This window comes from Notolepis coatsorum, assembly GCF_963971535.1.
Source record: "Notolepis coatsorum genome assembly, chromosome: 10".
Lineage (NCBI taxonomy): Eukaryota > Metazoa > Chordata > Actinopteri > Aulopiformes > Paralepididae > Notolepis > Notolepis coatsorum.
The window spans coordinates 11,544,888-11,559,651 of NC_140174.1; the positions used below are offsets into that span (position 1 = coordinate 11,544,888).

The following is a 14,764-nucleotide window of genomic DNA, read 5'->3' on the forward strand; positions in this document are numbered from 1 at the left end:
TACATGATGAGGCTGGTCACCAGGGCCAGCAGCGCACATTGTGGCTCACTAGACAACGTTTCTATTGGGACTCCATGGAACAGGATGTCAAAGAATATGTGAGTCATTGTAAGAGATGTGTACTGAGCAAAGCACCTGAGCCTGAGGCTAGAGCTCCGCTGGTATCTATAGTCACCACTGCACCACTGGAGTTGGTGTGTATTGACTTTTGGTCGGCTGAGGATGCCAATAATAAGTCCATTGATGTGCTTGTTATAACTGACCATTTTACCAAACTAGCATGTGCTTACCCGTGTCCCAATCAATCTGCCAAGACAGTGGCCAGAGTGCTCTGGAATAATTTTTTTTCTGTCTATGGTTTTGCAGCCTGCATTCATAGCGACAGAGGGGCTAATTTTGAGAGTGCACTCATAGCAGAAATGCTTCAGGTGGCAGGGGTTGAAAAATCCCATACCACGCCGTACCATCCTATGGGAAATGGACAGGCAGAATGTCTAAACCGCACTTTAGGTAATATGATCCGTGCTTTGCCACCTCGTTCCAAGGTGAAATGGCCTCAGATGTTGAACACATTGATGTTTGCTTATAACTGCACGGTGCATGAGACCACAGGGCTCCCACCCTTCTTTTTGATGTTTGGCCGCACCCAAGATTACCTGTCGATGTCATGTTTGAGAGTGTCCTTTTGGATGGAGATACGGTGGATGTGGATAAGTATGTCCAGTCACTGGGAAAGGATCTGAGGGAAGCAATGGCACTTGCTCAAAAGCATGCTGAGAAGCAACAGACCAGGCAAGCTGAGGTGTATAACAGACAGTTAAAGGGACATTCGGTAGAGAAGGGGGATCGGGTCTTACTGGCAAATAAGGGGGAGCGAGGCAAGAAAAAGCTAGCTGACCGCTGGGAGAGTGCCGTCTATACTGTAGTGTGTAAAAACAGTGTGCTGAACATATACAGTATCCGTCATCCTGTCACAGGGAGGATTAAGACTGTTCATAGGAACTTGATTATGCCCGTCAATTTCCTGCCTCTGCCGTCATGGGACGAGCCAGAGATTGAGGTGTCTATTCCTGGCACTGTTCCGAGTGAGGAAATGACAGATGATTCTGATCAGGATGAGCTGAGAACTGCCCGGTGGGTTGCTCATCTTCCTGAGTCCAGTGTGGAGGGGGTAGTAGATACCATGACAGGGACGGGTGTATCAGAGCCAGCAGAGGTGCAGGTGGGAAGTATGAGTAGTGATCAACATCATAGAATTACACTTGAGACACATAATGGTGGGAAGCAGGAGTGTAAACTGAAGAAACCACGCCACTTTTGGATGGAGGGACCAGATGCAGATGTTGAATCAGAGGAGTCATACTCTGTAATTGTTTATCAGGATAGTGATCAGTCGTCAGACACGACAACTGTGGAATCATTCACTGGAGACATGATGGCTTCGGAGGAGGCCCCTTGTAGTTCATCCTTACTTGTACCAGTGAGTGAACCTGAATCGGCCATTGTCACTGTCATACCGAGTGTAGTTGGGGTACCTCAAGGGGTTTACACTAGGCTGGGGAGGCTCATCAGGCCAGTTAACAGGCTCATTCAGACGATGGCTGTACGAAGAGTCAGGGCTCTGCTGTCATCTTAAAAGATGACACAATTTTTTTTGTTTTCTTTTGGAGTAATTCTTTTTATTACTAATTTTTTTTTTCTCTTTTCTTTCTTTGATTTTGCTGTTTGATTTTCTTTGAGTCATACTGGTAGTTATGGTTGTCTATTGCATTAGACATGATTTGGTAATTTTGGTGTATTCCATGGTATAAATATGTACATGGCATGTTTTTTTTCTATGGTTAGATGAGGGATTAGCTACCCTTTATTTTTCCTGATCCTTCATCGGATAGCTTTTGAGCTGGTCAACCTATTTTCTAGGTTTGGAATTAAGGGAATACACCGAGTTACATGTGACGCGTTGACTCATTGTGATAATTTTTTTTATTTTTTTATTTCTTTGGTCTATACTTACGCTGTTGAGTTGATTGAAGGGAACAATGTCCATAATCTGGCATAAAACAGTAGGGGTGAATGTAGCAGAGTGAAGTTGTTATGCTAGATCATGGACAGAAACTGTTATCTTTCATCTTAAGTAAGTAGGTCAAGACGGAAACACTCTTATTTTGAAGGAACAAAGTGGACCGAGCTCACTAGAGTGTTTTGGAGGGGTGTCTTGGTTACTAGTTTATATTAATTTCCTCATATTGAGTTATTGATTCTCCAAACGAAATCCCTTTTGGTCTTTTATAATGGGTTTAGAGAGGATAGGTCATCTTTCCAGTTGAGTATTTGTTGTATTGTAAATACTTTCAACCAATGTACATAATGGTTTAGCCGGTTCGTCGGCAAGAGAGACGCCGGCGGAAGTGATCGCTCTCTTTGAGTTCTAACGTGAAAGAGAACGAGGTATGCACGTTCGGTTACCTAATATCTGGTTTAATTGCTATGTATAACTTGTAAAATTGATTTATGTTTTGGTTTTGGTACTGAAATTGTCCTGTGTGTGATGATGACATTAATTCGCCCTGTGTAAAACAGCCATAGTACCGTTGTGTGCTAACTCGTATTCTGTTTGGCAATAACAGGTGGACTACACGGCTATGATGGTAGCTCACGCCATGTTTTGTGTGTGCTGTTTTGGTTCGATAACAGGTATGAACCGTTGTTTTTGTATTTCGGTTTAATTAATGCTTACACACTGTCTTTCATTTCATCTTATTTCATATGTTTTTGCTGAAGTTGACTTGTACTGAGTTACATGTATTTGATAGTAGCTAACAATTGCTGTAACTATGGATGGCGCACTGTTTTGAGTGTGCGCGAGCGCTCTTTGAGTTCTAACGTGAAAGAGAACGAGGTGGACTACACGGCTATGATGGTAGCTCACGCCATGTTTTGTGTGTGCTGTTTTGGTTCGATAACAGGAGATCACCAATAAAACCAACCATCAATTGAGTACCGTTGTCGGAGTCTACTTCTACCTCACACCAGACACAACGCAGATTGGATCACGCTATAAAGCACTGTATCACAGTAGCTCAGTGGTTCGTGGCGCGTGGGAAGGGCGGGAGACGGGAGGTGAATACAATTAGTTGTTTCACCTGTCATTCAATCAGTCTGTGACAGTCTGTCATCACTCGAAAATCTACTCGGTTTTACACGTATGATTGTGTACATACAGTAGTGTAATGAATGAATGAAAACTTTATTTAACAGATTGGAGAATGGCTACAATACAGTACGGCTCAATACACACAATATTAAAATGGTGACGTGCTTTGAGCAGGATAAACTTATAATATACAGTGTTACAGTTATACAGTTACAGTATATACAAATATATAAATACTGTCATAAAAAAAAAATATATATATATATATATATATATATATATATATATATTTTTTTTTTTTTTTTTTTTTTTTTGCAATAATTGAGAGGGGGTGCTGCAGCCCCCCCCCGCACCGTCTACCCCCTCCCCCCCCTCACGAGCTCCGTGAAACGCGCAAGTGCAGTGGTCTATCCCTTCCCCTCACGAGCTCCGTGAAACGCGGAAGTGCAGTGGTCTATCCCTTCCCCAGTTCCCCCCCCCTCACGAGCTCCGTGAAACGCGGAAGTGCAGTGGTCTATCCCTCCCCCCCTCTCCCTCCCCCTCACGAGCTCCGTGAAACGCGGAAGTGCATTGGTCTATCCTCCCCCCCTCTCACGCCGTACTGTATTGTACCCATTCTGCAATCTGTTAAATAAAGTTTTCATTCATTCATTCATGCAGCAGAGAGACCAACTCTCTCTGTGTGTGTGTGTGTGTGTGTGCGTGCGTGTGTGTGTGTGTGTGAGTGAGTGTAAGTGTGTGCGAGTGAGAGTTGGGTTTAATAAGTGTTTTATTTATTCAGCGATAGGCAGAGGTGAGATTCTCAGGTCTGTGTTAACAACTTGTTTTCATTCTTCTATAGAGCTCTGGCGCTTGACATGTTATATCTCCTAATTTAGTGAGTCTTGATTAACTGATCACCTCCCATTTCCAAAGTCAATATAGCCACATGTTTGCCCCAAATATATAAAATATACCAATATCTATGATCTCATGTTATCCTCATAGATAATGTAAATCTGGGGAAGCATTAATGAGGTGGGATATTTGCAGGAGCAAGTGGATTATAATTACCAATACGCTTTACATTAAACTTTTTTTTTTAAAGATTTATTTTAGCGTTTTTCCAGCTTTTCAAGGTCAATTGAAAATGAAAATGAATTGAAAATGGGGGACCCTGATGGAAACAAGACGAAAGTATTTCTCAGGTCTGCATCCTCTTAACAATTGTATGTATTGAGCTGTACTGTACTGTAGTCTGTACCCATTCTGCAATCTGTTAATAAACTTTTCAATCAATCAATCAATCAAACCTCACGAGCTCCGTGAAACGCGGAAGTGCAGTGGTCTATCCCTCCCCCTCACGAGCTCCGTGAAATGCGGAAGTGCAGTGGTCTATCCCTTCCCCCGCCCCCCTCACGAGCTCCGTGAAACGCGGAAGTGCAGTGGTCTATCCCGTTCCCCCGCCCCCCTCACGAGCTCCGTGAAACGCGGAAGTGCAGTGGTCTATGATCCGAGAGCTGCCTGCAGGTCGGTCGGTCGGTCAGTCAGCTGTCTGCTCGCTTCGCAGGGAGAGGAAGTGATGCAGGGAAAAATGCCCATAATGTTCACTCAATGACTAAAGGCGAGAAACACAAAGAGAAACTGTACGCTTTTATGCCAAGAAGATAGTCGTTGTATTATTTACACGGAACCGGCTAACGCTGTTAGTTCGAGGCGGATTCAAAAGAAGCTACACCAAGGTTGCTACTAGCTTTCCGAAAAAGTCCAGCTAAACTCTGTTATTGATGATGTTGAAGTTTCTAGCTCAGCTGAGCTGCTATAGAGCTAGTTAGCAGCTAGCTAGCCCACCGCGACGAGTTTGTTTCGGTTTGATCTTTTAATGCTAACTGTTAGCTAACTTGTTATTGTCATTTTTGTAGCGATGTGTACATCCGATTCCTGATGGTAAACAATTTCAACGGGTAAGTTTAATTGTTGTCCATTTACTTAGTTGTCTTAGTTAATCGGGAGACACATCTAATAGCTGTTAACTTTTCTCTCTCTCTGCTAACGTTAGCTAGTTAGCCGAGCTGATGCTAGCCGGCTATGTCGACGATGTTAGCTTGCATGTCAGCTAATCAAGTAGCGAATGGTTAAAACGACACTAACATACAATGTTATTAATATTATAATCTGGAGGGGTACTAGGAAGCTGGATGATCTAACTCCACTCGATCCTCTTTTTTTGTGTTTGCCACCTACTTGGCTAATGTTGGCTATAGCAAGCTAACGTATACCCATTCAACTTGCATTTCGTGTTATTTGTTAAAACTGCATGTTTATTTCAGATGTATGTGTTACTGTACTCTGTGACTTTGGAAGAGTATAGTGTAGCGTTGCTCTGGCAACCATTGAGCTACTACTAACGCATCTAGCTATCATACCTTGTTGGTTAGTTAGCTGCTAGAGAATTCAGAAGAATAGCCAGGCCTCCAGGGCTTTCAATGGATTTAGCCTGGATGTATTGATTGATTAATTGAAAACTTTATTAACATATTGCAGAATGGGTACAGTACAGCTCAATACATACAATTGTTAAGGGGATGCAGACCAGAGAAAGACTTTGGTCTTGTTTACATCAGGGTCCCCCATTTTCAATTCATCATAATAATAACATATGACACACACGACATACAGATGGACAGTACTGCTACATCTATACATTTATGACATACCAGATTTGCAATTACAGTACCGTTTGTGATACAAAAAGAGTCCCGAAAAGAGAGTATATACATTTGACGTAGAAACTGTACATTGGAGGAGGTGGGGGTTGGGTAGGGGGATGTACTGGAGAGGTGATTTGCCCCAACAAGTTCTGGCTAACGAGAAGTGCGAAGCAGAAGTGAAGTGAATGCCAATTCTGCAGACACGCATTTTATCCCTGACCTAAAAACCAGGATCACAGGATGAAACACTTTTATGTGGTTTAGATATTGAAGCCATACAAATGTTCTAACAGCTGGTAGTAATCATGTTTATGAGTCACTTCACTAAAACCTACTGTAACTGACTCACGGTGTGTGAGCTCCTTGTCAACACAGTCTCTAGAGTCTAGACAGCCAGAGTAACACTAACACCACAGAGCAGTAAGAGGCTCTTACTGTCGAACTGGAATAACCATGTAAATCAAAGGCAAACAATCATAACCAGGTAACTTGGTGGACTATGATCATTATAGAACAAGCATCATTCACAGGTCAAACAATGCAGCTTTCCTAGATCTCAAATGAGAGATTTTGTGCAGAGTTCACAAAAGCAAACACTGGGGATCACGAAAGACGGTGTATCACATTCTGCTTATGGTGACGGCACGTGATGCATGCAATTTCTTTCAGTGTTGCGGATGTCAAGGTCACCACAATGGAACAGAATAAGATGACACCTTCGTCTAGACCGGCCAATGCTATCTGAGGAAGTCTCTGTGAGTAGCCAATCCCGTCGTCCTGTGGGAATTTGCACATTTGTTAAACTTAATTTCCCCGTAAGCAGAATCAGAGGTGAGAAAGAAAAGTTAAAAAACGTTTGGTATCCTATGTGAATGCCCGCGCATATATGAATGTACTGATCCTCTTCTCACTCTTGTGTCTATAATGACTGACGTGTTGATATCTGCGTGTGACACACCATCTCGTTATGCGAGTGTCATTACTTTCAACACTTGTCCTAATAAACTAACCTACACTCACTGTAGCACTCAATACTTTGATGAACATTGTTACTCAGCTGATAGAGTTGTGCCCTTCCTGATGGCTTGTCGTACAAAACTTGTAAGTCGCTTTGGATAAAAGTGTCAGCTAAATTACTTAAATGTAAAAGTAATGTAAACATAGGGATTCCTCCTCTTCACATGTCTCTGTTTGCCCACATGGCTTATTTCATGCATCGTAAACCTTGGGACCCCTCCTTTTGATTGAATGGTAAATGGCCAGCTTTTATCCAAAGCGCTTTACAACTTGTGCCGCACATTCACTCACACATTCACACGGCGGATGCGACCATGCACGGTGCTAATCAGGGGAGCAGTTAGTGTCTCTTACTCAAGGACACTTCGAGGAGCTGGAATCGAACCGGGAACTAGGCTTGGGCGGTATAATTTTTTTCATACCGTCATACCTTGCTTACATGATACCCCGGTATACGGTATATGACGTATGACTTTCATTTTCATCAGCGGAGGGGGGGGAGCGGAGCTAACAATATACTCGTTATCACCATACATAACGCTTATATTGAAACACGTTGACATTAGGGCCATTCTTTCAACCTAAAAGTGCACTTTCTTCAACCTCGCACCTAAATTCCTTAGCAACCCGGCCGTGTTGCCAAGTAAACAAATCACAGAACGATAGCCAGTTAGCCAGCCAGGTACCGACGTTAGCTCTCAGAACGATTAGCCACGTTAGTTAGCCAGCATCCAGCCAGGCAGAGACGTTAGCTCTCAGAACGATTAGCCACGTTAGTTAGCCAGCAACCAGCCAGGCAGAGACGTTAGCTCTCAGAACGATTAGCCACGTTAGTTAGCCAGCATCCAGCCATGCAGAGACGTTAGCTCTCAGAACGATTAGCCACGTAACCCTCTGCTGGCGCGTGCTGTGCACTACAATCAACTCCGTGTCTGTAATAGCAGTCTGTGACGTCACGGTATTGAGAATCATACCGGCGGGATCTCGAAATACCCTGGTATACCGTAATACCGTCATACCGCCCAAGCCTACCGGGAACCAGACGACACGCTCTACTGTACCTCCTGAGCCACCAGACTAAAAACAAGTTAGTCTGCGTAAAACCAAGTATTCAGGGGGGTTTCAGGAGTCAGTCTCTTCCTAGTGTCCAACTGCAGACATCTTGGTCGGCAAACAACAGGTGATTGCAGTCAAATAACAGGTGTTTTCCGTCATTGACGATTGTGGCCAGTGAGCTGTGGGATTGCGCAAAACACACACCATTAGAATACCATGGATTGTAGTTACAACAGCAGCCATGTTGGCTCCGCAAGAGATTCTATTAGAGCTGATTGTCAGCGTGCTTCCAGTGTTATGGAAGGCGGTGTTACATATTTGCGACCAGTAGGTCCGGGGGGGGGGGGGGGGGGCAATATCCTGCCCCATAGTACAGCCCGGCTGTTTCCTCATTGGCTCTATGACACAAACCTCTCCCTAGCCCTTGCCGTTTCTATGGTTACCAAGTCTTGTTGTAAGTATTTTTGTCTTGCGTTTCTGTGTAAACCACCTATTAGGGGTGTAAAGGTATCCGAACTGTAAGTATTTTTGTCTTGCGTTTCTATGGTAACCCGCACGGTGTAAACCACCTATTAGGGGTGTAAAGGTATCCGAACCGTTTCAGTGTACCGAACGAATACAACGGTATGTTATTGTTAACCACTAACGACCGCCCACCGAGGGCTTTTTTTTCTCACAATCTAATATAATTATTATTATTATTTTTTTACAAGTCGATTGTTAATTTCAATATAGAATATTCGTTGACAGCCCTACAAGTACAATTAGTTACTGCACACTACATCACCCCTGAGTGGAACATGGCAAGCCAAACTTTCCCCCACTGTACCGAAAACCCGTACCGAACCTTGACTGCAAAACCGCGGTACGTACTGTACCGTGGTTTTTGTGTACCGTTACACCCCTACCACCTATGCATGAATGAATGAATTTATGAATGATCATTACATTTATATAGCGCTTTTCTAGACACTCAAAGCGCTCTCCACAATGTAGGGTGGAAATTGCCTCCTTCACCACCACTGGTAGCACCCAACCTTGGGCTACACAGGCTCAATGGCTGCCATACACTGGCACCAGGCACACATCACACTACACTACACAGTGGCTCAGGAGACGGGGATTAGGGGTGGGCGATATGACAATATTAAATAAATATCGGGTACAGTTCATTAACTTTTTTAACGTATAGTGGTCGTGGATATCGTGATGTTTCTCACAATCACACTACACAATGGCTGAACGGCTCAGGAGACAGGGATTGATATCGGCCATGTCATCTATATACCTAAACTGTCGACTGAACCGACAGTATGACACTCTTTCACCCTGAATGATGCTGAATTGTCCTCTCATTTGTACTTTAGTTTGTATATATAGTGTTTGGACTTTATTGTTCTGACATAAAAAAAAAATTACTGTAAGAAGCACATTCTCAGGGAACCAAACATTTCACTGAAAAACAAAACTTGAAACTCCTCCCCCCCCCCCAGGGCCCGAGGGCATGTTGAGACGTCTCACCGGGCCACAGCAGAGGCGTCTCGGTGGGGCTGACGGGGCCTGAGGGAGGACAGAGCGAGGGAGCAGCGACATGGGCCAGTGTGTCACCAAGTGCAAGAACCCCACGTCGTCGCTGGGCAGCAAGAGCGGCGACAAGGAGAGCGGCTCCAAGTCCCACCACAAGAAGAGCGGCGGCGGGCACAAGGAGGAGCCCGGCGGCGCCCCCTGCAGCAAGGCCCCCAGCGAGCTGTCCAACGGGACCAAGGCCCCGGAGGTCACCGTGGAGACGCCGGTCTTCCCCACCGTGACGGGGGACCTGCTGCGGCGGGAGGAGCGCGGGGCGGTCGACGGGGACGGGCTGTCGCTGGCGCGCATCGAGCAGCTCTTCTGCCGCTACAAGGACGAGCTGGACGACGCCATCTTGGAGGAGGGCATGGAGAGGTTCTGCAACGACCTCTGCGTGGACCCGGCGGAGTTCCGCGTGCTCGTCCTGGCCTGGAAGTTCCAGGCGGCCACCATGTGCAAGTTTACCAGGTAAAACGGTTTGAGTTTTTTTTTTCAACGTGGAAGGAAACCCCGTCGCACGGTTGTCTTATTTAAAGGGGCGCTTCGCCAAGATAACAACGCGGATTTACTTTGCACATGATCTCGCACGCATTCGAACAGTTCTAAGCGCATTTGTTTTAGTTTGACATTTATTGGCCACCAGTGATGTCATCGAGGACATTGAATCCTTGTGTTGTGCTTAATTACAGCTCCATGAAATGATAAGGTAGCAGTTCCCTATAAGACGAGGTATTAAAAAAAAAATATTTCTATTAATTTCATGGAGCTGTAATTAAAACAATTAAAGATGAAAAAAGATTAAAAAGATGACATCACTGGTGGCCATATTCAAACAAATTTCCTCAATAACCGTCAAACTGAATAAATGTGTGCAAAACTGTTCTTGGATGTTTGTGAGATTATGTTCAGAATAAATCTGCATTGTTTTTTCCGACGAAGTGTCCCTTAAAAAAAAAAAAAGTTCACAGCTAAATTGCATGATCATGTATTGTGTTTTAAAATGTTTAAATATCAACATTATCTGGCCATCCTCAGTAAATATGATCAAACTCCTGTGACCTCGTCTGGTCTTTCCAAAGACCCAAGAGACGGGACGGTAATATATATATTTGTGGAAAACGGCTCCCATCTCCTTCGGTACCCAACCATAACCCTTTCCCTGCCACACTACTGAAGGTTAACCCTTTACTATCACACTACAGACAAGGGTAACCGTCTGTAGTGTGATAGTAAAGGGTTAACCTTCAGTAGTGTGGCAGGGAAAGGGTTAACACTGTCGTGTGGCAGTGAAAGGGTTAACCTTCCGTATTGTCAGAGTGAAATGGTTAACCATTTGGTGCTGCAGCAGTGAAAGGGTTAAAGATGGCCACTAGTGTCTATGGCCTACGCTGCCGAGTGCCTGGCGGCTCCCTCATCGCCTCTGTTTCACTGTACAGTGGCCCGGCGGCCACCCCACCCCCACCCCTATCGGCTTTCAGCCACTTGGCTCCACGCACACACACACACACTGACAGGTAGGGGGCACACAGGAAATAGATCAGGCTCTGACACTGCAGTACCACTCTGCGGTGGGTGGCTGAGATGAATAGAGGTGGCTCAGTCAGTCGTCGCTGTGTGCTCTCTCTCTGTCTCTCTCCCCCTGTCTCTATCTATGTCTCTCTCCCTCTGTTTCTCTCTGTCTCTCCCCCTCTCTCTGTCTCTTTCTCTCCCTCTCTCTCATACGATGACTTTTAACTCAGCACTTTTCCATCCACAGCCACGTTGGACAACAGGCCCCGTCCGTCCTTCTGTTTAGGAACACGTTTCATTGTCGACACTAGTATCGCCCCACCGAGGCTATTTGCGTCAGATGTGATTTTGAATGGCCCCGCATTGTCACAGGGATTAGATAAGCGGCGCATTATCTGACGGCGAACATCTGCCCGGCTCGCAGAGAGAGGGAGAGAAAGTGCAGTTTGTCACCCTCCACGCTGACAGGATGTCGCCGGGGCTATCTCACGTGGCATCTTGCTATCACTGCTGGAGCAGCCTCGGTGCTCTGCTGTGATGTGGTCGTGGTGTTCTTGGCAGTTACACCACCTGCCGTTTGTGTCGGACGCTTGTAAGATGCTTTATTGTTACCCGAGCAGTTGGTTTAGATCTGCCGCTCTACAGCTTGGCCTGTCGTGGCATTTGACAAGCTTATTCTCCTTATTTTTTTTACTTCTAACCGTAATGACTAGTACAGAGCGTAGATCTTGTGCAGCTAAAAAGTATGTAATCTTGAGTTTTACGGCAATGTACAGAACAGTGCTACTTCCCTATTAAATTATGTACGTAATTTAGGAGGAACCTGAGGTGGTTATCAGAGATGGTGTAACAGTCACCTGTCATTAACCTGAGACGGTTATCAGTGATGGTGTAACGGTCACCTGTAATGAATGTGAGACACTTCATCATAAACCTGCATCATTAAACAAGGAGGAATAAAACTGGGGTTAAATGTGTTGAAACTAGACCTACTGGTAAATTAATTATACACCCGCTTGTGAGCAAGTGCTGTCCTGGATTTTCAAGAAAAACTGGAAATGTCCTGGAAAATAATTTCTCAAAAAAGAGTGGTTACCTGTGCTCTCCTAATTTCCCAGAGTGAAAGATGTGTTCAAGTTTTGTTTTATTTGTCTCCCATACGGTACATGTACATTACAGTGGAATGCTTGGTTCTGTATGAGCCTCCTGAGATTGTGCTTCATACAGTAAAAAAAAAAGTAAAAAGAATAGAGACCAAACACTACAAAATATTTAAAAAATTTGGTTGAGATGTAGATGTGGTGCTAATCTTTTAGTAATAAATGGATAACATGGTATGGTGTAGTTAGTGTTGGGTGTTTAAAGTGAGTATCTGGATGTGTGTGCAATGAATGTAGAATGGATGGGTTAGTGCTGCACCCTGATGGCCTGGGGATAGAAGCTCCTTCAGAGTCTCTCTGTGCCGGCCATGAGACTCCGGTAGCGCTTGCCTGACCACAGCAGTGCAAAGAGTTTAGGCAGTTTATGATGAATTGAAAATGGGGAACCCTGAAGTGATGTAAACAAGACGAAAGTCTTTCTCTGGTCTGCATTCCCTTAACAATTGTGTGTATTGAGCCCGTACTAGTGTGTATTGTACCCATTCTGCAATCTGTTAATAAAATGTTCAATCAATCAGCTGCTGTTGTATATGTTTTGGGATATGGCCAAAGCGAACCTACCTGGAGCTAGAAAGGTATGGTTGATGTAGAGAATAAAGGGATTAGTCCAGTGCTGTACATGGAATACGAGGGGGCTAATGAGGCGCTAAAGAGAGCTGCTGTCCGTCGGGTCTTGTTGGGTGGCTAGAGTCTCGGCCTTGGTGCCCACTGCCTGGTGTAAATGTCCTGGACAGTGGGAAGCCCACTTCCAATCTGTTGTGTGTTTCTGATTGTCCTGCTGTTGCCTCACCAGGAAGGAGTTTAAGATAAGATATTCCTTTATTGATCCCCTTGGGGGAAATTCAGGCAGCATGGGGGGGAGGGGAGGTACAGCCAGGTACATGATGTGATGGTAGAAGACAGGATGCAGGTCAATTATAGTACAGTGGAGAAGTAAAAAAACAAAATAGGCAGTGTAAACAATATAACAACATAATTCACTCTTGAGTATGGGCAAGTAGGCAGTGTAAATACGTCAAGGTGTGGGTAATGTTATATTTGCCGTACAATAAATATAGTTACACTATACTGTCTCTGATTGTCCTGCCCTTGTGTCCCCAGGAAGGAGTTCGTGGACGGCTGCAGGGCCATCCGGGCGGACAGCCTCGAGGGCATCTGCTCCCGCTTCCCCTGCATGCTGCTGGAGGCGCGCGGCGAGGAGAGCTTCAAGGACCTGTACCGCTTCACCTTCCAGTTCGGCCTGGACGCCGACGAGGGCCAGCGCTCGCTGCAGCGCGACATCGCCATCGCCCTGTGGCGCCTCGTCTTCACGCAGGACACGCCGGCGGCGCTGGAGCGCTGGCTGGACTTCCTGGCGGAGAACCCGTCGGGCGTGCGGGGCATCTCGCGGGACACGTGGAACATGTTCCTCAACTTCACGCAGGCCATCGGGCCGGACCTGAGCAACTACAGCGAGGACGAGGCGTGGCCGAGCCTCTTCGACACCTTCGTGGAGTGGGAGACGGAGCGCCGGCGCAAGGAGGAGGCGGCGCTGGCGGCGCAGAGGGCCGAGGAGCAGGAGGAGGAGGAGCCACAGGAGGAGGAGGAGCAGGGGAGATGCACTGAGACTGAGAGCCCCCCTGGCACAGACAGACTCGAAACGGAGGGGGGCCGCGGATCACAGACCTGGGGGGGGCACTGACGAGGGGAGGGGGGGAATTCTAGGAGGGGAGGGGCGGGACTTCGAGAAAGAAGAGGGAAAAAAAAGTGAACTGTACATCTGTGAATCATTGGATGGATATTAGTATTGCCATTCATTTCTCTCTTTTTCTTTCGCGGTGGGATTCCCGCTTTGCACCCTTACTTATTTTCTGGTTTTTGAAAGGGCTCTAAGAACTGATTTATGTTTTAAGCACTTCTATTTAACTTATTGTTTTACTTTATTCCCCCCCCCCCCCCCCCTTTCAATGTGTATTTTGGGTCATTGGGACACGTGGTCCATTTTAAACCCTTTCCCTACCACACTGCAGACGGTTAACCCCTTCACCACCACACAGAAGGTTAATAACCCTTTCACTACCGCACTACAGATGGTTAACAGTCTGTAGTGTGCTAGACTAGGAAAGGGTTAACCTTCTGTAGTGCGGCAGCGAAGGGGTTAACCTTCACCCCACCCACCATAACCCCCCCCTCCCCACAGAACTTGCTTTCAAAACAAAAACAGGTGACAGAGAGCCATACCCCCCCCCCCTCCCTCCCCCCATGAATGAACCTCATTTGACAGCTGGTTTTGACCTGGCAGTATACTGGTGATAGGGACCGCTCACCCAAGGAGAGATAGGCTTGCTACTCGCATAACGAAGAAGGGAAAAACCACGGGACGTCATCCTCCTGTCCAGATAACTCTGGAGCGTCGGCGTTACGCTGGAGGGGCGGGGTCAGTGAAATCAACTTGTTCAAATCAAACCAGATTTTCGATGCTTTTAAAAACCAAGGAAACTATAAAAGAAGGAAGGGTCGCGGCTGGGTGGCGCAGCGGACATTGCGCTCGTCACCAACGCTAGAGACACCGGGTTCGACTCCGGCTGTCGGCGTTGCCTCCGGCTCGGGCCGGCCGTCATACTGACTCAATT

General features: G+C 46.0%; 1 protein-coding gene across 1 annotated transcript; it reads left to right on the top strand.

Annotated features, from left to right (window-relative positions):
- The first annotated feature begins 4,748 nt into the window (after nt 1–4,748).
- LOC311236084 (DCN1-like protein 3) lies at nt 4,749–13,888 on the top strand. Its single transcript, XM_084323678.1, has 4 exons — nt 4,749–5,097; nt 6,514–6,599; nt 9,411–9,951; nt 13,254–13,888. Exons 3-4 carry the CDS (start codon nt 9,509–9,511, stop codon nt 13,831–13,833), a joined length of 1,023 nt encoding a protein of 340 aa, XP_084179804.1. The 5' UTR covers nt 4,749–5,097; nt 6,514–6,599; nt 9,411–9,508; the 3' UTR covers nt 13,834–13,888.
- Nucleotides 13,889–14,764: the final 876 nt, after the last annotated feature.